At 39.8% G+C, this 24664-nt stretch overlaps 1 protein-coding gene across 6 annotated transcripts; it reads right to left on the reverse strand.

Annotated features, from left to right (window-relative positions):
• Nucleotides 1-1853: 1853 nt before the first annotated feature.
• ppp1r21 (protein phosphatase 1, regulatory subunit 21) lies at nucleotides 1854-24096 on the reverse strand. 6 transcript variants are annotated; one of them, XM_088934272.1, is made up of 23 exons: nucleotides 23573-24096; nucleotides 21879-21947; nucleotides 21340-21486; nucleotides 19199-19300; nucleotides 18945-19109; nucleotides 18445-18503; nucleotides 17768-17862; nucleotides 16960-17012; nucleotides 14916-15065; nucleotides 14404-14505; nucleotides 14214-14302; nucleotides 13599-13735; nucleotides 13039-13131; nucleotides 12079-12206; nucleotides 11098-11250; nucleotides 10668-10760; nucleotides 9964-10218; nucleotides 9344-9379; nucleotides 8228-8344; nucleotides 7544-7642; nucleotides 6229-6357; nucleotides 4642-4703; nucleotides 1854-4018 (listed from the first exon to the last, which is right to left on the reverse strand). In XM_088934272.1, exons 1-22 carry the CDS (start codon nucleotides 23624-23626, stop codon nucleotides 4653-4655), a joined length of 2376 nt encoding a protein of 791 aa, XP_088790398.1. In that variant the 5' UTR covers nucleotides 23627-24096; the 3' UTR covers nucleotides 1854-4018; nucleotides 4642-4652. The 6 variants fall into 6 exon arrangements, with proteins under 6 accessions (XP_088790398.1, XP_088790395.1, XP_088790397.1 ...); XM_088934269.1 differs by having other exon boundaries at nucleotides 17768-17895; XM_088934271.1 differs by having other exon boundaries at nucleotides 19199-19303.
• Nucleotides 24097-24664: the final 568 nt, after the last annotated feature.

The raw sequence follows: 24664 nt of genomic DNA on the forward strand, positions 1-24664 counted from the left end.
TCCTACCTGGGCAGCAGGTGCCATTGTTTTTTGTCTATCCAACCAAATCCGATTCTTCCAATGCTTAAGGCTATGATCAGGCAAAGTGTTTACTGGATGAGCGATTACTATCATATGAGACTGAACAGCAGCTTCCATCAGTGTTTTTCTCACTATTACATGTGCATGTCTTTGCTAGGCAGCACAGGGCTATAATTTGGGTAAAATCTCATTTTAGAACACTTATCCAAGCAAATACACTGGGTTGCCTGTTTTGTTTTAAAAGCAAGTGTCTATCAGTGGAGTATCAGAGACATCTAAAAAATAAAAATAATCACTTTAGGCTTGTTGCAATTCCATGAAGAGTGATCTCCATATGTTGTTTGTGCCCTTTCCATGCTGTTCCAATTTTGGAAACGCAGTGGTTTTGTTTTTAAAAAATCCAATGGGATATGTGAATATTTTAACACTGACAGTTGTCCTCCAGTTCAGCAATTTTATGTTTCAGACACTCCAGCTTCACACTGTGGGTATTAAGTACTTTTGTTGTTCCCTTTATTCATTTGAGATGTCTCCAGTTACAATTGCTGAATAATTCACATCTGAACATCCATGTTTAGTGCTGTTGCAGCAATCTGTCAGTTAACCAACATCACATCAGCTTTTACAAGTTGTACCTGCTGTTCCATTAGCTGCTCCAGGAGAATGGATATTTTGGCTTATTAATGACAATTAATTATTTTGTCTTCTCAATTTCCTCCCTCGTTTCCTATTTTAATTAAGGAAACAAGGTGTAAAAAAGCAGCCTTTAACACATTTCATATATCTGGATCATGGACTCAATATAAAAATGACAAGGATAACAAAAACAGCAAAAGGGGCTGGCGACAACAGAAGAATTAACTTTGGATTTTATCCCCAGCAGATACCCTAAAGCCTTTAAATTTAGACTGGTCTTATGAAGTTTAAATTTGAACCCTGCCTCCAAAATGTGGAATAAACACTGAGAACAGGCATTATTGTTCTCTGTACATATCGATAAAACCATCATGTTTACTAAACATATGGGACATGAACAAAAGCAACTTCTAACTGAACCAAATATAAATATTCATAGATAACCTAATTTAAAACCCTAGACCGGAGTTATTTGTGTATAGTCCCTTTTAAATACAAGGACAACTCCACCGAGGGGAAATGGAAAGAGCACCCCCTCTGTTTTCTTTAATTTGCTTAAACATTTTTCCTCTCCCTAATCTCAGGAACTTAATTAAGCAACATGGTTAGAATAACTTATGATTCATGGGTCGTATGCCAAGAATATCCTAAACTACTCATTGTATCTCGAGTGGATGATGAGATTCACTTCAGCCTCCCAGCTAAGTGGGAGAGAGCACTCAAGATAAAGGTTCATACAGCCATTTTTCCAAGAGAAAAAGGTTATCGACTTCATCATCCTACACAGTTATAATGTTCAACATTTTGAGAGGATCATATCTCCCCTTACAGACCAATAAGAAAAACATGCATGCAATACTGTAAGTCTCCAAATACATAATTTTCTAAGATATTAATCCTATATGTAATGGAGTCAGCTATTGCCAGAAGAAAAACAGCATTAGTATTATAGCAAGATTCCTTAAATTAGATCCACATACAGCACAAGCATTTTCACTGTCAAGAGGAAGTCAGAGTAAAAGAACAGTTTTTCACATCTAAAAGATCTTTTAGTGTTGATATACATTTTTGTGAGCATCCTTCAGAGATACTGAGTTTGTTGAGGTCTCCATCTGTACCAAAAAATAGTTTCAGTTTCTTGCATGATTTTAGGTACAAAAAACATCCTGCACTAAGCATTTCAAACAGAATACTGATACCGTTTAAGATCATTTTATTTATACCAATGACATAGGTAATGACTCACTGAATGGACACAATTGACATGACTGCCAAAGAAGTAAAACCTTTCACTGACTAAAGACATGAATGTCTAAAACACAGAACTCTCTAGACGTTTGGCTTTTTGGTAGATAAACATAACTGCATTCAGACTACATAAAATACAATGCTCATCAATTCAACAGAACAAACATTCAACCTTTTTATCTTTTTCACATTACAAAATTAAAAATCAACTCTTTTTTTTAAAAAAGTGCACAGAACAATGAATAGTTACTTTCATCAGGAGTGGAGTGTATGATAACCCTTCACATCCAATGCTAATTCCTATGGTGTACAATTTCTATGGCAAACACGAGTCAGTCCATATAATGTTTTACACATATACTGTTACAGTGAATAATTTCCAACATTCTCGAGATGTTATGAGAGTAATTTAAATGTATTATTTAAGAACATGTCGGACTCAGAGCCGTTAGTCGGCTTGCTAAGTGTGCAGTTTCGTTCCAAACTCTTCTCAGAGTAGTGCAGAGGAATAGCTGACTATGGACAGGATAGGGCTACTGAGCCAGGGGAGGCAACATCTAAGCAGAAATTGTCATCACACAGGAAATTGCTCTCTCCTTCTGTGACCTCATGGTTTAATATTTGATTAAAATGGATTTTCATCATGAAGCAACCACCTTCAAAAGCTACTGCCTTTAGTTCTAGAATGAATCCATCTATACAGAAATTCAGAAAAGAATAAGAGTGCATCCCTTTTAAAGTATGTGAAAGGCAACTTGCGTTTTGGTCTTGCTATTTAGTGATAAAAAAGGAACAGAGGATATAATTGTGTCAGAAGGTTACAACTGCCCGCCAGGCTCACTGCAGAACTTTTTTAATTGTAAAACTGTAATTGTAAAATGTCCAAATACATGTACAAAAGCTAAACGTTTTCTGAGCAAGTCTCAGAGTTCTAAGTTATAGCAATTTATAATATTTAATTCTGGGCAGTTTAACTTATAACACAGCTCTGTTGTCTGAGACTTTTGTTTGGGTTTTTTGGGCCTTAAGACTTCATCTTTGTACTCTTCAGTGTGTGACATACTGTACCACTGGCTTCTCCACCCTGGGCTTCTCATATAAAAGTGTTTAGAGTAAAATCTAATCTCATAAAAACAAACCTTATGTAGAATAAGGAGAGGATGGATTAGCCTTTACCAGCCATTCAGAAACTCAAGACTCCTATACCCCCCTGTGCGACAGAGAACTTGAGTGTGAGAAACCGTGGCAATTTTACACCTACATAAATGAAGGAGAAAACCTCTTCCAGAACTGGCAAAACTATTGGACTTCAAATAACTTGCTAGTAATCCCACTGAATCCATGTCCACAGTGATAAGCTATTTAAGAATTTAATGATAATAAAAACAGTAACTGTTTTTTTATCTTTCTCACTTAAAATATTTTTCATACACATTTTATCCCTTTCAGCTGTCATGCACCCTAACTTCCCAGACTAAGCAGATCTTCTCCACATGCAATGTACTGTTTGTGGTCTAAAAGTGAGACCCAGTAAGTTTGGCTCTGCTGACCTCGCTCTTCCAGGCTTTGGCGCTCTGCAGTGTGTGGCTACATCCCACTGGCAAAACCCACTCTCACAGTCAGGGCAAGCTTCTCCCAGTAGCAAAGCACACATCACTGAATTCACCTCACTGACTGAAAATCTAGCTTCCTCCAGGTCTATAAACAGCTTTAACATGTGCTAGACTCCTGATATACTTGGGAAAACAGTTTTTCTCCAAAACAAAACAGCTGTATCTTCTTCCTTAGTTGCTATCATAACAGCTGCTTCCTGGATGGAAGGAAGCACTTAACAAAAAGGGACTAAATATATAGAAACAGTTTACTAAGGCAGGACCCTGGCTTTCTGCTCAAATCCCTTCTGCTTTGTGTCGGTTACTGAAGAAGTTTGATCCCTGGTTCCAAGACAGTTCCTCACTGTGCCGTTCTCTCAGCAGGAGGAGGAGGATGGTACCCCATAATATCCCCCACCTTGCAGCGCAGGCTGGTTCCCCACCTCCTCCACCCTGCTCCAGTTTGTAGGTGCAGCCTGCCTTTGAACCGTCTAGCGACTCTTGTTCTTTTTGGAATTCGCCTATACGAAAAATATAGAAATGAGAAAAAAGGAGGAGAAAGACATTACTATACTAAAAATTAATCAATAAAAAAAACACCGACTTCATTAACATTTAATTGTAGAATGCATTTGCATTTAACTTCTTCCCCTTATCTATACCTTGTAAAAGCCTTTCATATTTAGAATATGTGTATACATTTTCTCCTTGCATTTCATGAAACTTTGAAATGGACATATTTTAGAAACAGCCATATCAAAAAGATTAGAATCAAACATATCAAAAATAGACATATGTGTTTTTGGGTAGATGTAGAAAGAAGTTTAGTTTCCTACATTTGTATAATAGTATTGCATTTGGTATTTAAAAGAATGTATTGCCCCTGCCACAAAACACCCCTTAGGCCTTTCAATCATGAAGAAAATGTAGTTAGAGGTAAGTGATAAGGCAAGATCAAAAGAGATAGTTTATAAAAGCTCACTTCAAACGCATAAAAAATTCTCTCTCCGATTTTGGCATCATCAGCTTCATTCCCTCCCCAAATTTGATAAAGTGACCAACCTGAATTGCTCTCCCAACATGGGTCTACACAAATTGTCCAAAAGACCTCACCCATGCACAGAATTCTGAACCACTCCTGTACCTGTGCTGTGTCTACTGGCTCCCACATGCTGTAGACTTTGATCTTGATCTTTGATCTTTGATCTGCCCTTGTATAAACAGAAAAGGTTAACTGCTTCCCTGAGGTTTGAACAGGTGCTTTTCACATCAGCTTGCTTCCTGATACCTCATGCTTTCAGGCAGTAGAGTGCTACAGCTCTGTCAGCTTCCATGAGTTATAAAAGGGACTTCCAGTCCAGTGACTCAAACAATCTGTTTTCCTGAACTGCTGCTATCATCTGCACTTCTGGCAAGGGATCACTATATTTCCACTTGTGTTTCTCATCTAGTTAAAGCTTCTACTTATAAACAAGACAGGAAGACAGCAAAGAAAATACAGTCATTACCAGACAAGTTATCTAATAGCACATTTTTACAGAAGAATGTCTTTAAGGTGGATTTGAAACATATATCTTCTTGAGAGGCATTTAATTCAACAGTTCAGTAACAGTTACTTCTCTAAACATTAACCACAGGTCAGTCCATCAACATGGCACGTGAATGAGGACAAGGTTTGCAGAAGAAGGCTTCAGCTTTCTGGTCCACTGGCAATCTTTCCATGCCAAAGGCCATCTGTACAGATTACATCTAAATGACATGGGCACCAGTTGTCTTAGCACAAATATCGAGATTTATCTGAAATCCAGAAATGTTTAAACTAGAATGGAAGGGGACAAAATTAAAAAAATTAACACTAGGAAGTTACATGGGTAGCAAAGATAAAGGAAGAACAAAAGGGAAAAATAAAAAAGGACCAATTAATTAAGTGCTTATATTTCAATGCTAGGAGTATTAGAAACAGATAATGGGCAGAAGATACCACATTAGCAGCGATTTATGACGTTACTGAAATGAAAGACACCTGAAATGGAGATGGATGCAATATTGGTTGATTAGTGCACTGTTCCAGAGACACAAGAAAGAAGGAGGAGGTGTACCCCTATATAGCACAGGAACTAAAGGCAAAGGAATAAAAAAAACTCTGAATCACCTTCATAAAAAACATTCCAAAGGTATAGTGTAAGGAGTGTGCTGTAGACCACCAAATGCAGATGTTGATTACAATTCAACACTGTACAACTAAATTCAGAATTTATACAAAGGAAGCAATACAAAGCTAGCTTCAGTGTTCCCCACAAAACTTTGATGAATTAGTTACTATCTACTACTAGGGCTAGACAGGCTGATTAACCTCTTCTCATTTGTAACTGTTCTAATGTTCTTACCTTTATAAGAAAGAATAATAAGTCTCACTATTTCAAGAATAAAGAAGCATTGGACTTTCCGAGCCATTACAGGGCAGATCTTTAAAGTAAAATCAGCTGTATAATTGAAGATTTATTTTTAAAAATTAACAAAGCTGAATGTTCCAAAGCCTTACAGTAGCATGGGTTGATAATCAAGTCCCAGTTACAGGGCTCTATTAATTCAGTAAATCTCAGTGTACTCCTGGGTACTGTAAAGCTGATAACACACACTTCATTTATTCACTGTAAGAAATGAAGTGGGGCGCATCATGCTCTTCTTTCTGGACCTGTTTTCAGGGGTGCCTGTGCTACACTCTACGCACCTTGCTTCCCAGTTTCAGAGTGTCGATCTCCTCCCTCTGTTTGCTCAGGGTCTCATTCATGCTGCACAAGTGATCACTCATCATGCTCAGCTGATCCTCATAGCTCCTCTTGGTGGTAGTCAGCTCATCCTGCAAGGGTGTTCACAAACTGAGTGCCAGCTTTTTACTGCTGTCACTACTTGCAACAGTATAAAGATGCCATGATTTGGAGAAATACAGGCTGTCCTCTGTTTTCATTAGTATAACACATCTGATGTCACATTAGCTACAGTAATTCAGAAACATAACAAACTCATCTGGTCTTCTTTTAATTAATTGACATTTGTTTTCTCATAATACTAAGCATTACATTATTATTTTTTACAAAACTGAGGTTACATGAACGCTATAACAGAGAAGGGCAGCTTGAGTATGAAAAGATCAAGAAGCAGGTTTGCAAATTTTAGAAAATTTCCCTTTGTACTGTGGACAAGTATTCCAGAGCTCAAACACAGTAGGAAAGTCTACTGTTACATTGGTATGCGGAAACCGAATGAAGCCAGCATTTCTGACCTTCTAATCTCCCCACTAAGAGACATTCCTGGCATCTTTCCCAGCATGCCTGTCAAGCTCCTCTTTAACAGAACAAAAAGACGAGATACCACTTTATGGAGTTTTGGAAAAACAAACCACAAAATCTTCTCTTCCAAGTTGTGAACCTTTTTTTAAAATCCAACTTTTAACAAAAATAAACGCCACAAGAGGATAGAAGTGCAGGACCAGATATTTCCCATTTGTTGGACAGGGAATACCCCAGAGGACCCCACACAACAAGCGATGAAGAATTCCCCCTTTTGAAGATTTTTTATAAGGCTTTTTCCCCAAGGTGTTAAATCAAGTTTCATGTTTTTTAAAAACGTTCCTATGCTTGTCACTGTTTTTGCTGGGTTTAATGTATCAGGTTTAAAGTACCATTGATTCAACAATATCATCTTTCGTTTCAAAAGGATTCCTGCTGTGGCTGTTATTTCACGGGTTATAAATTCAGTCTGTCACACCGTTTAGTCACACTGGGTCAGTGCAACAAAGCTCACAACTCCACATTGTCCGCAGGGCCTCAGTTAACTCATAGAGCGTTTACAATTTGTTCAAAGTGCAAATAAGACCTAGATTCTCTTCTTGCCATAGCTACAATTTATCTCATACAGTAAAAACATGTGGAACATTGTCAGTGTAAATGAAGAACTTGAAAAGTCCACAAAAGATGATGTAAATAAAAAATAACTGTTACAGTCAATGTTCTGTGATTCATGTTTGCCAATTTTTATCACCATACCTGTAAACGACTGATATTCTGATTGGCCATTTTCACCTCCTCTGTCATCGTTTCTCTAGATTTCTCAGCCAGTGCCAGTCGCTTAGCCAGTGCTCGGCACTGTGAAGGAGAAACAGGAGAGATGTACAAACCTCAATTCCTTCCAAGACATTCTCCATATTCCAACAAAAATCCATAATGTTGGCAAAGCAAAGTTCAGATAGTGTTGAGGAATTTGTTCTCCACATGGGAAGTGTCTAAAGTTAGTGATCCCTTCCTTACCTCCATCTGGCATCACTTCTGTTTCCGACACAGTGAGTAAGAAACAGTCAGACAATGACTCCAGTGATGCAATGCATACAAACAGACCATGTGTTTCCCAGCAACAAAGCCAACAGTCTCTCCGGGTATGGATATATATATAAATCCTTACGTACTGATGCCTGAACAGTGACCTTCCCAGAATACTGCAGATGCTAAACTGAACCTTGCCCTGCTTACTAACTTACAGTGAAACTCTGGAGACAATTAAAACTGATCTTTTAAAGAGAACTGACAACACAATGACACATCTGGATGCACAATCCCCAGTGTTCTTCCCATCAGCACATCCTCAGGTTCCCCCACTTTCCATTCTTCTCTTGGAGGGGGGCTTAAGGAAAGAATCTGGGTCTGAACAGGGGGGTGAAGATCTTAAGTACTGACCTCAGCATGGAAATGGACAGCCTTGCTATCAGCCACTTGCAGCTGCGCAGTGAGATCAGCCACGCGGCTCATGTAGTGACTCTTGATGAGCTGCTCCCGGGACTGCTCGTCACCTGCCTGCACACACAGTACAGAGGTGTGTTTGTCAGTCACATGCATTGTATAGCCCTCCAAACAGCTCCCAGGGTGACTGGATAGTGCACATGATCACAGCTGAGTTTGAGTGCACTTGCCTTGTTAAACAATTTAAAATAGATTTGTTCCCAATGTGACACCGAATCACACAGGATAAGATCAAACTGCTCTGAAACAAGGACACAAGGTTCCAGCCTGGCTGCCTGATGCTACTGTATGTACCTTCACATGCACCATGATTCTCTACCATAAAACACCTTATGTTTACATGCACCTGACACTGACCATTGTGGGTCAATACACTAGATCACAGGTTTGAATAAAACACTATAAATGAGGAGTTAGAAAGGGCATGAATAAGAAGCCATGTAAAAAAAAAAATCAAGTGAATAAAGAATGACCTAAGCAACCTGACACTCATCTGTTACATAACCCACTGCTTATCCCTTCGAGCATGTGATTAGGAAGAGCACACTGCTGTTTGACTTATGTCAGCTCAATCACATTAGAAGGCAGCAGGGTGGGTTAAGAAAGGATTTAATGTGCCTGTCAAAAGTTAAACAGATGATTAAGAAAATATTTTGATGTTAATAACTATAAGTTAGTATTCTCCTAAAGACAAAACTACCTACAGTAACTGTAATCATAGTAGATACAAAATCCTGGACGAAAACAGACATTTGAAAAAAATCTAAGTTTTTATTGTTTCAAGGTGAACATAGTAAAAGTATGCATCCACAGATAAGAGAGAAAACATTTATGAAATCTAAATCACACTGACAGAATAATGAAAGCATGATTTTTACCATTTTACAGGTGGGGTATTGTTTTCAAATCCCCAAATCATTTGGTTTTATTAAAATATTTATTACCTGTTACTGAGCTTACTTTTGGTTCATCTCCTTTAACATAAGCATTAGAATAGTGGAAAACAACAAGAAAAAAAGTCTAGTTGCAGTAATTATTAACAAACTGACTTACCTCTTCACTAATCTGTGTTGTAGTCAACATGCCCACCTAAAAATGAGGGGGAGAAAGGGTGTGAAGATTTAATACAAAAACAAACTTTATGTTATGGCTCTAAGATTAAAAGTGACAAAACAAGCAATCAGTTATAGACTAGCATTTGCTTGCTAGTTTATATTCACTTTATAATTTAATAACTACTAACCCCAGTTGACAAACTAAAGCATTCCTTTATGGTTTGTAAGGTAAGTAAGAAAATAAATTACTACACATTTTCCCCTTACTTAGCTTTCACTGTTTCACTACAGAATTGGGGTTCTAGTCAGTCAGCAGTTTCATACAAGATAGTGAGCTACTGAAAAGTTAAAGTTATTTTATTCATCTTCCTATTACAGAACTCTGGATTAGATAAGAGAATATGTTCTACAACACCATAAATCTTTCTCTTTTCTACTAGTAAACAGATCAATATCGTTTAGCTCAACTTTGTACATCTGTCAAGATCTAACAGTTTCTTAGAAATCTGTACATTCCCATTATGTGTGGGGTTGCTCATGTTGAGTTGTCAGGACTCGCCAAATTAAAGCAATAAAAAGCTGAGGATGACAGAAGGCGGGGCAGCATTCGTCTCTAACCAGGCTGGTGGTGAGTACAGGCTCCTTTGGGTCACGCTCCACGGACTCTGTCCCCTCCTGGTCGGGCCTGGGAGCAGCAGGGCTGGACTGGGCGGCTGAGGGCAGCTGTCCAGCTAGGGCCATGCTAAGCTGCCTCTCCAGGTCAGCAATGCGCTGGGTCTCCTTCTCCAGTTTAATGCGGCTGAGCTGGGCCTCCAGAAGCCAGTGCTCCTTCTCCTGCTCCAGCCGAGCGATCTTCTCCTGGCTCTGCTGGACCTGACAGGAGCACCCCATCAGTCAGCAAACACCTAGGAGCTGTAGCCTTACAACACGAGGGTTGAATTCTCCAGCAGCACGTTTCAGTTTTCTTGTTACGGTACATAATACGGACGCTTGCAGGAAGATTTCAGAGGAGGCAAGAGCAGTCATAAAGCACATCTCCAACAAATACATTTGGTGGTATAAAGACAAACATCTAATACAAAGTTCATATCAGAAGGAGAAATAAAAGAGATAGAAATACATTTTCTTCCTTTCAGGATTAGCCAGGAGCTTTTTAGTATCGGTGAGAGAAAGTAAAATCCAGGACCCTGGGTGTGTGTTGGGACTCATTTCCAAAACTTGAAAACGAGAAGCAAGCACTGGAGTTACTGTAGGTTAGGTGCATCCCCCGAAAATGTCTTGGCAGGAGCAGACAAGCAATGAAGGGAAGCAAGAAGGGGTACCTGCTGTGTGAGGCCTTCCCGACTCTCTGTGGAGCTGGTTAGCACTCTGCGGTTAGACAGTGCCTCCAAGTAGGGTACAGACTCTGGCCTTGGCTGGCGCCCCAGAACAAACACAACAACAGAGGGGGGGTAATGAGTCAAGGATAAACTGTTATTCAGCAGAAGACAGGATATCTTTTTACATTCTTATGTACTTCAATTATTGCTGATAATGTGTACCTAAAGATGAGATTCACTTAGGGACACAGCACTTAGACTTGTCACACTTCCTCAGTCGATTTAATGCCAACACTTTGCTGTAAGCCAGAAACACTAAGTAGGTTAATAAAGAAGGTCTTATCTCGCCTTAACACACCCCCAGTCCAACTAATGAGCTCTAAGTGTTTTAAGCAGAAGCCCAGCTGGGATGCAGGCGGACAGGCTGACTGACCTTCCTGAGCCTGAGGATGTAGGCCGCAGCTCTCCTCTTGTTCTGCAGCATGCACTCTGCCTGGAGAGGGTTCAGCAGCCCGAGGCCGCCCCTAGGCCCATACCCTGCCGAGGCCGTGAAGAAGTCCAGGTTGTTGCTGAAAAATGTGGCAATCTACATAAACCAAAAGAAAAACAGCACATTTTGTTTCTGCCACATTCTGCTTGCAAATAGAGAAACAAAACAGTAATTCAGCAATCTAGAGCTACTATATCGCTAAGCCCATATTTCTGCACAGTGAGAAGTTCAAAATCTCTTCCTATTCAGACTCAAGTTATATATCTTTTTTTAAACACTACATTTTTGCACAGTTCTATTGCAAAATCATGATTCATCAAAGGAAAATGCCAGGTTCAGTACTTCAATATAACAATATGCTCGTTTGCATGCTTAATTTCATACTCTGAGCAGGTGATTGGGAACTGACTTGTAAAGCTCAAATATACAAACATATAATTAACTAGCCTGCAGCTACTGTATATCACCCTGCAACTCACAACTGGCAGCCAACTGAAGCTCAGCAGGTGTGAGCCTGGTCAGTGTCTGGATGGGAGACTCCTGGGAAAGCTAAGGTTGCTGCTGGAAGAGGTGTTAGTGGGGCCAGTAGGGAGCGCCATCCTTCAGATGAGACATAAAACCGAGGACCTGACTATCAGTGGTCATTAAAAATCCCAGGGTGTTTCATGAAAAAAGTAGGGGTGTTACTCCGGCATCCTGGACAAATTTCCCCCTGGCCTATACCAATCATGGCCTCCTAATAATCCCCATGCACATCAAGAGATAGCTACACTGGATGCAGGATACTGGTTCATAGTTCAGTACTCCAGTTAATATAGCTCAGTTATTGGGTTGGCAGTACATTGTTGAAGTCACTGGTTTTTGACACGTTCCTGGACTTTAGACCTTCCTTGCACAGGACCGTGCACAGCCCATTCCAGTTACCTTTCCTGTGCTGTTGGTGAGGGAACCTAGGGAGGACAGGATGCATTCGTTTGTTGTCCTGAGTTTCTGTGTTACAGTTGGGAGATCCTGTTCCAGAGTGGCTTTCTGACTGTAGTGCTTGGAAACATCTGCGAGAGAGAAGTTGAGGAGTTACAGAGAGCTATGAAACTCACACACAGTGCTCTCTCAGGCACCTTAATAAAAAAAAAGTTGTGGTCCCCTTTTCAATTGCTTGTCACACAAGCTTCATCTAAGGATACTTTAAAAAGCATGTTATTAAAAATGTATTTTTATAATGGAAATTAGACTCTAAACTGTATGTCTTGGCTCCTCTGCCTTTTTAATCGCTGTCTAAACATAATAAATCGTGTTCTGCAGTGGCAGTATTCGATGCCACTTCAAACAAATAAGTTTAGAACACTTCCCAAGCATTTCAGTAGGACCTAATAAGGGAATGGTATTCTGCATGGTTATAATCCTTTTATCAGTCTTCATTATGTATCCTACTGTGCTGTAACTTTGCTACTCAGGAGTACAAGCCTAAGCAAAGCTGTTGGCTTGTTTACCAAGAATACCACACGATCCCTTAAAAAGGCAAGCTTGGCAAACGATTCTCTACACAGCAATATATCAAGTATCTAAAGTAACTAGGTTTAGTAAATAAAGTTAAAAGATTGTAGTTTTTTTTAATAAGTTTTGAATTAAACATACTGTGCTAATTGTCATGACCTCCTCCTGTGTAAAACGTTCCAGGACACCAAAGTTACCCAAACAGCATTCTAATGTCACGAATTAAATAAGAAATGAAACTGCAGGCTTGTCCTGCTGTGTTGTTCTTTTAGGAACTATCAATTTTTGTTACCACAAAGCATATGAATGATTTAGAGAAGACATCCAGACTATGGGGTGAAATGTGCATCTTTGCTTCTCTGCCTTTGCCATGTGAGAGGGCACACTTACCTTTCATTGCATCCTGCAGGCCATGGAGACATGCAGCTAACTGAGTAAACACAGCACTGAAGCTACTTGGAGGGAGAGCCTCTGGTTTTGTACCTGTGAACACACTGTACATGTTGTAATATGGCCACACTCTGATCTACACAAACACTCAGACAACTAGCAAGCAGAACATAGCATGCAAGATTTAACAGGTTATTTTTAAGAATCCCTATTAATTATAAGATAAGAGAGATAAGATAAGATCACTTTATTAGCTCTATACAATTTCTTGAATTAGGAATTCGTCTTTTCGCATACCCCAGCTTGCTCTCCAAGCTCACATTCTATTAGTAAAAACAATGCTGAAACTTCAGGATTTAAACTCCCTTGTTGCTAAGAATGTTAGTACTACTTTCAACGTTATTCACCTTTATAAACCTTGTCCGTGCTTGCATTAAGCTGTGTCAGAGCAGGAAGTGTCCCCTATTGATAAGATATAGTAACAGACAAATTTTGCCAAAGAACAGACTCTGTGGAAGAGTCCCCTCTCCTTATTTGAAACAACAGTGCTGGCCACTCACTTGGTAAAGACAGAAGACTAATATAATTCTGCAGCTTTTCAAAGACTGATGTCATCTTTCTCATGTCGTCCTGCAGCTCCTTGTTCTTCGATGTTAGAGAGGAGGTGCAAAGAGGAGATTCACACTCCTCCTCCAGACTGTACAGACACAAAGAAAAACCATCATGTTCAGGAACTCACACACAGCTGAGGAAGCCTACTTACAATGAACAATCTTTAAATATTTATTGCATTTAGCTCTGATAATGTTATTCTCAAACAACAACTGTACCAAGACAGGTGATTAAACAACTTTGTAGAAAAAAGTTGAATAACATTTGACATTTTCTGATAGTCCAGTAAAATGAGGGGAAACTAAACAATGCTTAGACACAGAAAATTACTTTCTAAATGTGCACTGTCCACTGTCCTTGCTTTTCAATGATAAACTACTACCATCCTACTGGTGAGCCGTTAACTAAATGAACAACAATAAGTTACATAGCTGTCTTTTATAAAGACTTATTAAAAGACAACAGAAATGAACAATAAAAAATAATTTACAGTACAAACAACTAATGTGATAGAAGACTCTAAGCACGGAAATTTGTCTTTTTAGAAAAGCAATCATAAAGACCTTTTCAACTGGTATGGAAGTATCTTCTGCAGAAATCGGGTATAGGAGGTGAAATGGTCAGAAAAGTCTTTAAGTTTCACAGTTGTTTCCTAAAAATAAATAAGACTGCATTGTCAGTTATTCATTCCAATAAACCACATGTAGCATGAGAGAACACAGGGCTGTGACAGAGCAGGGAAGTGTTACACACCAGCGTGGTGACGGTCTCCTCTGTGATGCTCTCGAACAGTTGTTGCAGTCCGTCCTCTAGGGGGCGCACATAACCTGCATTCTCGTGCAGGTACTGAGAGAACTGCCAAAGAAACCACAGGCAGCTTTGTCAGGAGCTCCATTGAAAGCAGAAATTTTAAGAAAGCAGAGAAAAACATGCAAGTTTTTATTTTGAGCCGAGGACCACAATTTTATACATGGTCAATGCATATCTTCACGGATTCAGAACTTCAAAAAAGGCCAAAAAAAAAGGTACTTCAGAAAGGTAAGGCAAAAAAGTGTTTCAGATACAACATTCATCAAGATATTTCAGACTACAGAGGACAATGCTTCAAAGGAACACTGTGTAACTTGTACATGTAAGTATTTTTCACTATTTCCAAGTGATTTAACTACATACATCTACATGCAAGGAAACATTTCAGTTGTACTCGGTATCCCACAACCCCGCTCGGCAGGGATTCTCCCTTTTAAGCCCCGGACCCCACTTGCCTTCTGGTTGAGTGGTGAAATGGGCTCAATAGCTGAGTCCCGGGGGTAGATGTGGACCCTCTGCTCAGTGTAAGTGTGGAAATTGAGCAACGCAGCCACAAGGTCCTGGACAAATCCCAGTGCCTGGCCAGCCACATCCTGAGCCTTCAGCTGGAGAGAGGACAGGGCAAAGGCAGTCAGCACAGGGCTCTCCTGGCTGATACCTGCACTGGACACAGCTACTGCAGATAGCACTGGCTTTAACCATGACACTGAAGCTGATTTAAATCCAGTGGAAAAATCCATCTTTAACACATGATAAGCCATCACAAAAGAGCCGTAACAAAAACCATGCCCCTTATCAGACGCTGTAACAAGTCACACCAATGTACTGGGGGACTTTGATGGCCCATGTTTTTTTCTGTATTTAAATTATACGGCAACTATCCTGAAAATAAAAAAAAATATGGTAGCCTACATTGCTGTTTAGAACATACGGGTTCCATCTATAATAACCGTTTAAAAACACCTGTTATTATGTCACACTGCCAATGTGCCAAATAAGTATCATCAGCGCAGCCTTCAGATATGCATTTTGGTTGACATCAAAGATGCAAATGAGCTCTTGCTCAGTCAAGAATCAGGTGTGTTCATCATAAAATCCCTGTGGAAACACCTATTAGGTAAAACATAATATTCCACCAGTGCTGTGTTAGTGGGTTTAAGGACAAAAAAGAAAATAATAAAATTGTTTTAATTTACAAATTGAATTGGGAAAGAAAACTGTGTAATTCAAATCCCTCTTTGTCTATAAAAGCCATCTCAATGATATGAAGTGACATACACACACAAATACATTTAAAGTACAATTAGACTGCCTGGAATTAAGGACGATCAGCTTTCTTGCAATGGAGAATCCACTGCTGTCTGAAGCAGCACAGTGTGGTTCAAGAGCTGCGATAAGCTTGGGAGATAGGATTCAATCAGTGGCAAGGAGCAAACAGTGCATTACCAAACATATAGTACATGTACTTATATTAACACACACGGCGAACACGCATTGGTGATGTAAACAGCATTTATTAAATCGCTATTATTTAAGAGAGTTCACAACCCGTCCCTCAGTTAAAAAAGAAAATTAAAATCTGAGCATTTACATTTAAGAATGTTAATGACTTTTGAATTCGTATTGTAGTTCTTGCAACAGCATGATCTTATAATATTAAACATCTTGTTCGGGATAGTAAACTGAGCATTATTGCATTATGTGTCTGGCATTTAAATTTATTAAATTAAAGTTATTTTTTAATTAAATACAAGGTTTATAAAACTGCTTGTTTTTGGTACTCAGAGCATACGTACAATGTAAATATTAAACGTTTAAGGTATATTCCTTTTCTTTCAAATTGGAACTAAAGTCCATGCTTCAGCGAGCTCTCATTACACAACTACTTTGAAACATTACATTTAAGCACAACTGCATTGTGTTTTCAAAGTTTTCATGATACAGCTTATTTAACTTTGAATTAATTGCATGGTTACTTATAACAATTTATACAACTTACTTTTTTATGTCTAGAGAAATGTGTTGTCTTCAGTCATTTACAGTAGCTACTCCCCCAATACACTAAAGTCTTTTTTCTGCTTTGACACGTAGTTAAGCCACACCTTCATACATACACTTCACAGAGCGTATTTTCTTGACCTCAAAATAACAGCTGCCTTCCAACACATGGCAGTGTTGGATTTCTCTCAATTGTGAAACCAGCTGACTAATCAAATACACCCGACCACAGAGAAAAGAGAAATAAAACTATAACATACCTGTAGCTGGAACTAAATTTCCTTTTAATTTAGGGTAACTAGCAACTCCTTATTCACTCCAAGAAATAAAAAGGTGGCATTTAGCACTTTTTAGTACAAAGTACTACTGCTACATCAGAAGTTTTTCCAGAACACATTTTATGGCCACACATAAATATAAATTAAGTGTGGGGAGAACGCTGAAGTCATTATGAAAAAACTACAACCATTACCTAGCAGGAAATGAAAGCAGGCTGCTTACCTGATGTCTTCGATTGTGAGGGGGAACGTTCAATGTGTTATAGTGGGCATGCCCTTGGGCAAAGACAAAAGGAAAAATCATGTCATTCCAAAATCAAGAATATTTCCAAAAAGATTTTCAATAACCTTGTCAGTGAATATTTAAAAAGAATTACCCGACCAAAAGAGAGTCCTGCCCTACAAATAAATTTGTAAGATGCATTTTATTTTCAACTTAATTATTACTAATTCAAACTGCAACAGATGATTGAAGGGCCGTACTTAGATATGAATGCTGTACTTGTGTATGTAGTTGAAATCAACAAAAAATGTTGAAGAGTTTGGAAATCAAATCTCTATTTCGGAGATCAGACAAAGCACTGATCAAATTCTGAATTCCAAAAGAACAATGTACATTAAATATTCGGATAAGTGATGCAGAAATAAGGACATCAGCATCTTATGTCAATTCACTTTTATTACATCCGGAAAGCTGGCTTCTTATTTATAGACACGTTGCTCAACAAGGTCTACCGATATAATTTTGGTTCCTATGCAGTAACCCACAGCCCCTTTCTCTAATGGAAGGCAAAACTACTGTATCAAACCACCCAATACAGCTACAGTTTGACACTGTGCATGTGTCTGATACCAGAAGGCATTACCTTTTCATTAAACAAAAACAGAATTACAAAAACATGTCTTCCATTCTAATAATGTCAGAGATATATTTTTACTCTTATCTTTTACTCTCTCTTTAAGAAAATCACAATTTGCTACATTAGAAAACAAAAAGCTGAACAGTGTAGCTGTGTGCAAATTTTACTCACTAGTGTCATTGAAGGGCACTTTTTCCTTAATGATGTTGGTGGTGTGCTCCAGCTGACTGCTCAGCTCAGTCTGGAACTTCCTCAGCTGCTGCTGGCTGTTGGCAGAGACAGCACAGTGTAGGCAGACCCTTTGTATCAACATGTAAACTCACTTTAGGAACAATTCACATTTCAGTAGTATTTCAATGACAGGGTTCAACTGGAGTCTTTCCCCTGTAGTAAAATAGCCTAAAATACTGACTTTCCAAACTCCCTGCACGCGAGCACTAAGCTGTTCTATTTTAAGATCAAGAGCTTTCAGTCTCCTTATAAATCTGTTGAAAACCCACACTTTATTCAAATTCATTGATCTTCTTTTATTTGCTATTAAACTAGGCTGCAATAAATCTCTTATCGGGTCTAGTAACACTCAAGAGGTCCTGACATTTTCTGATCTCACTATAAAGCTGAGACTCCTGCAGCACTCTAGCAACTCTAGCAACACCTGCTCCGTGCAAATGCTAGATGTTTAATGTAACTACTAAAAAAAACTGTTTCACAGGATTTCCGGCACTATTACTCCACTGCAGCACAAAATTCCACATTATAATGTAACAGATTATAACTTTCCCATCCTGGGATTGTCTCATCTTTTGTTCTGGGAAAAAAAAAAGAAAAGAAAAATGCATTTTGTTTACCATTCTTCAGTTCGGAGTCTGCATTCCTTTGCCTCTCTTTCCAAGGTCTGGGATTTTACCTGTAATACATTTTTAAAAATAAGAAGAATCATCTAATCCTTTTCAGTCACTATTAGCTGAAAAATGTTCCCAAGACGGAAGAAAAATTACGTATGTGCATAATGCTGAGGTGCTCAGAATCTGCTCCTAATACCTTAATCCAGAACACACATTTAATCCAGGATCCCTTCTGAGTGGTAACGCACAGATGGAAGGGGTGACAGACAAAGGGTGTGTCAGTGGTGTAATTACTGCTTTACTGCGACTCATTTATTCACGTATTAATAGGAAAGTGGATCCTAGATTGTGACTCCCTGGAAATATGCAGGACCATATTTACTGCCTTCAGTCGACTCCTAATGGCTCAGGCAGGTCATCTGAATTCCCAGCCCTAGCCCTGCTCTCTTGGGAAAGCTGAGAAAACAGCAGGTGGGTTTTTTGTGTGTGTCTGCAGGGCTCACTTCCAGCTTGGCCTTGTCATTCTGCAGCTTCTCGATAGTCTCCATGTACTTCTGCGTCAGTCCGTCCACAACCGCTTGGTGCTGCGCCGCGTCCCGCTCCAGGACCTCCAGCTGCTCCCTCAGCTGGGCTTCCCTGTGCCGGTGCTGCTCGTCCGCCTCAAAGAACTGCAACACAGAGAGGCCGCGGCTCACTCCCGCGCCCTGCCGGCCACTCCCCCAGCGGGCGGGGCGGGGCGGGGCGGGGCGGGGCTCACCTGGATGTGCAGCCGCTCGTTCTCTTCGATCTTCTTCTGCAGGTCCTCGTCGAACACGCTGGGGTGCTGCAGGGCATGCTGGGAGGGAGAGTCCCCAGTCTTCTGCTGGCAGGGAGCAGACGGACAGAAAGAGCGATTTCACACCCAGGCCCCACCACACCAAACTAGCAACCAGACGGACAACGAGCCACCGGGGGTCAGGAAGGCTCCAGTTAAAGACCCGCTGCTGGAATGTGTTCCCCAGGATGCCGAAAACAATAAGAAAAGTGGTGTGTTATCCCAGAAGCGCTCTTACTTATAATCAATTTATCCATTATAAATGTTGATATTTTCACCTTTAATATCACAGGCATTAACAAAAGATATCAAATGTAAAAATTCTAATAAAGCATTAGTATAAAACTTTCTACTTAATTAAACAAAATCACAGCAAATGGTACTATTTCATGTAATGTAATAAATAAGTAGAATTACACCTAACCGTGCATGGGTGTAGTGATTGGTAAGGGAAGTGTTAGAGTCGGCTCACATTTCATTTACATTTGGAATCTCCTTTCTCTGAGGCCATAACAGCTCTACATTAATACATTAATGACTGCAGCTGCATAGAAACAGCCTGGTGCAGCCCAGCAGGACTGCTCTATTCTGCACTCACTCAGACTACAACCGCAATCCCAAAATTTCACTTTTATTTGGTCATAAAATATAAAGCAATATAATTTAATTTAGGACAATCCATTTGCTCTCTCTATTGAACGGGCATCTACAGAAAAACATTCTGTGGCAAATAATTCCTAATTCAGGCAAAGGACTGTATTCTGCAGACTTTCAGGTTTATAAAGAGACAGCTACATCTCTTGCAAATCTACATAAATATTTATTTTAAAACATGCCACAATACAGATACAGATAATAATGTCACACTACACAAACTCTAAGGTTTGTACAAGTTTGTAAGGTTTTTACTTAAGAGATAAGAAGAAGTCTACACTCTATGGGTAGTAAGGCTTTTTTTTTTTGCTATGCCCCAAAGCTGTGGAAAACCATTGCAGAAGAAATCCTTATTACTAGTACTACAAGCCTGAGAGGCTGTGAGAGCTAACTATAGTGATTCTCTGACAAAATGGATCAAATTCCATACTGCCAATATCATACTGTGACTTTATTCTTGGTTAACAAAGCCCAGAACCCTGCAGTGATGTACTCTAGTCAATTTAGAAAACTACTACTAAAACTTTAAAAGAAAACTAGAGAACTGCTCTGCCATAATTACAGCAGTAAGAAAAAGGAAAATTTAACTTCAGCTTAAAAGAATAATTCCTTTTGTTTGCAGTTACCAATACACCTGAAAAACGAAATCTGCCTGGTTCAAGTAAATCAGTGAAGTAAAAGTCAAAATTCAGAAGACAGTTATTATACTAGCTCACATGTAACTGCAGGCTAATCTTGTTGCTCTTTTAGCTGGTCAGTTGTGCTCTTTTGTAACACTAAGGACTAAAGACCTGTGAAAATCACCTGCTCGGGTGCCAGAATGTCTCAGAAAGGCAATGGGCTTGCTTGGCATGCTTAGAAGAAGACCTCCGTCGATCAGATGTCACCAGTTTGAGGGTATGTATGACATCTGAGATATGCATCTATCTAATGCAAACAGCAGCACACAACAGAGTATCACGAGGGTAAAACTGGGATTACAAAACTATATCAATGGAGAAACAGCACAGCAGAAGGGCATGTTAGAGGTGTGTCAGAAACTCAGTCAAGCAGACATAGGATTCACTGCAGGACAGCTGAGTCCTACCTCCACATTTGGTGGATTTTTAAAAAGAAAAAATAAGCAATTTTACATGTTAGAAAAGAAGGAAAATATCACTCATATGACGTATGAATATCTCATGAAAATGTCTCGGTACAGAACAGCCTTCACATCTTGAATGATTGTACTTCTTTTTACACACATCAATACAAACATATGTTTTACCATATGCTTCCTCCTGGGCCTAGATTTATTTGAACATTTTTCAGCCTAGAGCACCTAATGTAAGCTGCACTGTACTCTCCCAGTACTGTGCCCAGGACTGCGGTGTGTATACTGGGCGGTCACACTGCTCTCAAACCCTGCCCCCAGGTGGACGCAGCTCTACCTTACTCTTCTTGCCCCGCGCCTCGCTATTCGCCAGCTCTTCCTGCAGCAGCTCCACGCGCTTGGCCAGCTGCTGGTTTCTGAAGGTCAGGCTGTCCATCTCCTGCTCCACCTTGCGTAGGCTCTGCTCTCTCTGCTTCAGCTGCTCCTGCGAGTGACACACAAGGGAATCAATACTGTCTCCTTACTATCCTATATCCTTACTATCCACAATGCGATGCAGCCTAACCCAAGAGGCACAGTACACATGGCAGGACTGAACTCTGGACAGGATTTCAGTCAATCGCAGGATACGCACACATGCACAAGGGGATTTTAGAGGCACCAGTTAACATGGACAGCATGAGAGAAAAACTGAAGTCCCCAGATCTGTGATTCGTCATCCGGGAAAGAAACCAAAAACAGAGTTAAGCTACAAAAGAGCTGTAATGCACCCCTGTGCAATACCAAGTACTCCTGCAGAGGCTGCCACTGTCTGTAGAGCCATGGACCCTGCTGTAACAATGATGCCAGGCCAAGAGTGGTGATGTTATCGCCTACCTTGAAAGAGCTCGAGTTGGCCTGCTCATCCACCACTGCCTTCTTCAACACCTGGTTCTGTGCACGGAGCTGGAGGAAACAAAACTACAGTGAATCCCAGACACACACACACACACACACACACACACACAGGCATTACATGAGTAGTTCAAGCAGATAGCTATGTCAGCATGTGTAGGCTGCAAAGGAACAAGTAAAGGTTTATTCTATACTGAAAAGAGAAGAAAAGAAACACACCCGAAGAAGGCTCCACAGCCGAAATGTTATGTTTCTTTTCAGCATGGAATAGATTTTTACTTGCAACACTACATAAGGCTGCACTCAAACAAATGGCTCAGTGTATATGGGCAGATTTAGACATTTCAATTGTTTTCCTACAATTTATTTCTTAACCGTTTAAAAGTGTAAGCCTGCTAAATTGCCTAACACTGTAAACTTCATTGTCTTTTGCAGATGATGCACATTCCTCTAGCTGTTCAAGAAACACTATCGAGGCCTCGTTTGCATTAGCTCCTTAACTAAGCTGTTACTTGTTAACTTTTTTACAAGGCAAAGGTAAAATTACTGTAGCAGAAAAGCAGTACTGTATTTCATAAAATGAACAACATCCGTAAAGCTTTCGTGATCTGATTCACTAAATGAGATAAATTACAAGAGACTATAATGTATGTTTAGACCTAATGGTTTACTAAGGTTCAAACATGGGCTTGACTAGACTCTGGTGTTGCTTTTCTGAAACAGCAACAGTAGGCCTCCTGAGTGACAACCTCACCAGTCACGCTATGCATATAATACTGTAAAACAGTCTTCTGGTGGACAAGTGAAGGAATGCAGACTGTTTTTAAAACGTTCTGATTAAATGGATGAACTGCAGCTTTTCTGTGCCGCTCTGCCCTGTCCTAAAGAGTGCTAGCACTCTGTAACCCACTGAGCTCAGAAACTGTACACATGTGTGACTGCAGGCATTTCATCACCCAGACCTGCATGTCCTGAGTCTCCAGCCATACTACATATAACATAATGCTACTGCCTGAGCACTAGGGCCGGGCAATAAACTTCATCTGAACAGAAAAAAATCAATATCACTTTAGTTAGGGCTCTGGACTTGCACATTTCCCCCACGTCTACTATAGATTAACTGCCTAAAAAAAGCCTAATCCTGACTATCGCCCGAATTTGGATTCCAATTGTTATATTTACAATACTATTGAGACATGTCTGTAAACAGTTATAACCAAGACGTGAACTAAACTGTTTTTTAAATAAGACCTACCTAATTGGGTTGGGGGAAACATTTATCAAAGCGCGCATATACACCAAATAAAGAAAGCTTTTAAAAACACCCACAATTCTTAAATTTTCCTTCACTTGGTTCTTATTTACTCTGTGAAAGTAATGTACTGTACTGTATATCCTGCACTTCTATGCATAACTTCATTAATGCAGTCTGAAGAGTGAGCCAGTAAATAAGGAAGTTTCCATCTATGCTCGGTGCATTCATTACAGCGTTTAAACAAAATTGTTTCACCGTTAAAACGTTGAAGTAAATAAAACATCATCAGTTAACATGAAGTGGTAATGATATCTCTCTGTATAGAGCTGACATTCAAGTCACCCGACTGATCCTATACTCTCCACACCGATAAATTAGCTTGTAAACTAAATTTAAAAGTATATACGAAACGTATGCTCACCTTTGAGTACTCCTGAGCCAGCTTTGTATATTTGGCTTGCAAATCGGTGGCCATCCTTTCCCCCTTTATAAAGCTGAATATGAATATCAGTCAATCTGCGCTTTGACAGCAGCCACTGTCACTCAGAGAATGTACGGCGCTGACAGAACGTCTACCCTGCTTCTTATCGTCCTGTCACGAAACTCAGAGAATGCATCTTCATAACATAATAGCGTCCAACAAGAGTTTTAAACATTAATACCGGAATTGCCCTGCAGAATGGCGGCTCCTTTCCAGCAGGGTTCGCCTCCTATGTCGCTATGACTGCCTGCCTTCTTAAATCTCGGCTAACGAGTGCAACGTGTTAATATCAATGACAGCTTTTCTTCTACTGTTTACGTTTTTCAGCGCTAAAAGGGCATTTGCTAGAACTAATCACACCTAAAAAAAATCCATCATCACTTGCACGATCAGGCTATCCCCAACATTCTCATACAAATTCGCTCGGCACAACACTACAGGCCTCGGCTTCCGGCTTCTAGTTCAAAGTTCAACAAAACACACGTGTGGAACTACGGAAACCCGTCAGGCTCTATGGGTGGCTAGTACGATTCTGCCCCCTAGTGGACGGGTGTGTAAAAGACAGTATTAATTTTATTCATTTCGATGTACCATTTGCTGCTTACTAATTTTACTTTCCTCGGTTTATTTTTATTTATTTAAAATAAAAAGTTGACATTGTTCTGAATCCAGCCTCATCATCAGTTGAATGCCAGTTACAAATGAGAGTAGGTCATTTGGGTTCATTGGGTTCATTTGGTTTCTGAGGAGAAGGATATCACGCCTTTTATGAACAAATTAGGACCTTTTGTAGTCACCACTAAAGTGCAGCACCCGACTGTGTGACACAGCAACTATTCCATGCCAGAATCTGCACTACACAGCAGATTGGGAGGAGAAGTGAGAAGTTTCTTCACCAACTGAATTAAGGGGGAACTTCAGACAAGGCAGGTATTGTGCAAGCCTGGCTAGGCAGCAATTTAACCAGGACACGGCAATCAAAATACTACCTCTTACAAACAGTGCTATAGAATTATTAACAACTAAGCAGTC

The sequence above is a fragment of the Atractosteus spatula genome, chromosome 15 (assembly GCF_055471065.1).
Source record: "Atractosteus spatula isolate fAtrSpa1 chromosome 15, fAtrSpa1.hap1, whole genome shotgun sequence".
Lineage (NCBI taxonomy): Eukaryota > Metazoa > Chordata > Actinopteri > Semionotiformes > Lepisosteidae > Atractosteus > Atractosteus spatula.

Bases quoted from the DNA above. Each gene is read 5' to 3' on its own strand.
- ppp1r21 (XM_088934268.1), bottom strand. From the start codon at position 23,626: ATGGCCACCGATTTGCAAGCCAAATATACAAAGCTGGCTCAGGAGTAC. The intron at 18,504-18,944 runs GTGAGCCCTGCA...AATGTATTACAG, and splicing joins ATGACAAGGCCAAGCTGGAA to GTAAAATCCCAGACCTTGGA. The intron at 13,736-14,213 runs GTCTTTATGATT...GTGTCTGTACAG, and splicing joins CTTCCATACCAGTTGAAAAG to TCTGGAGGAGGAGTGTGAAT.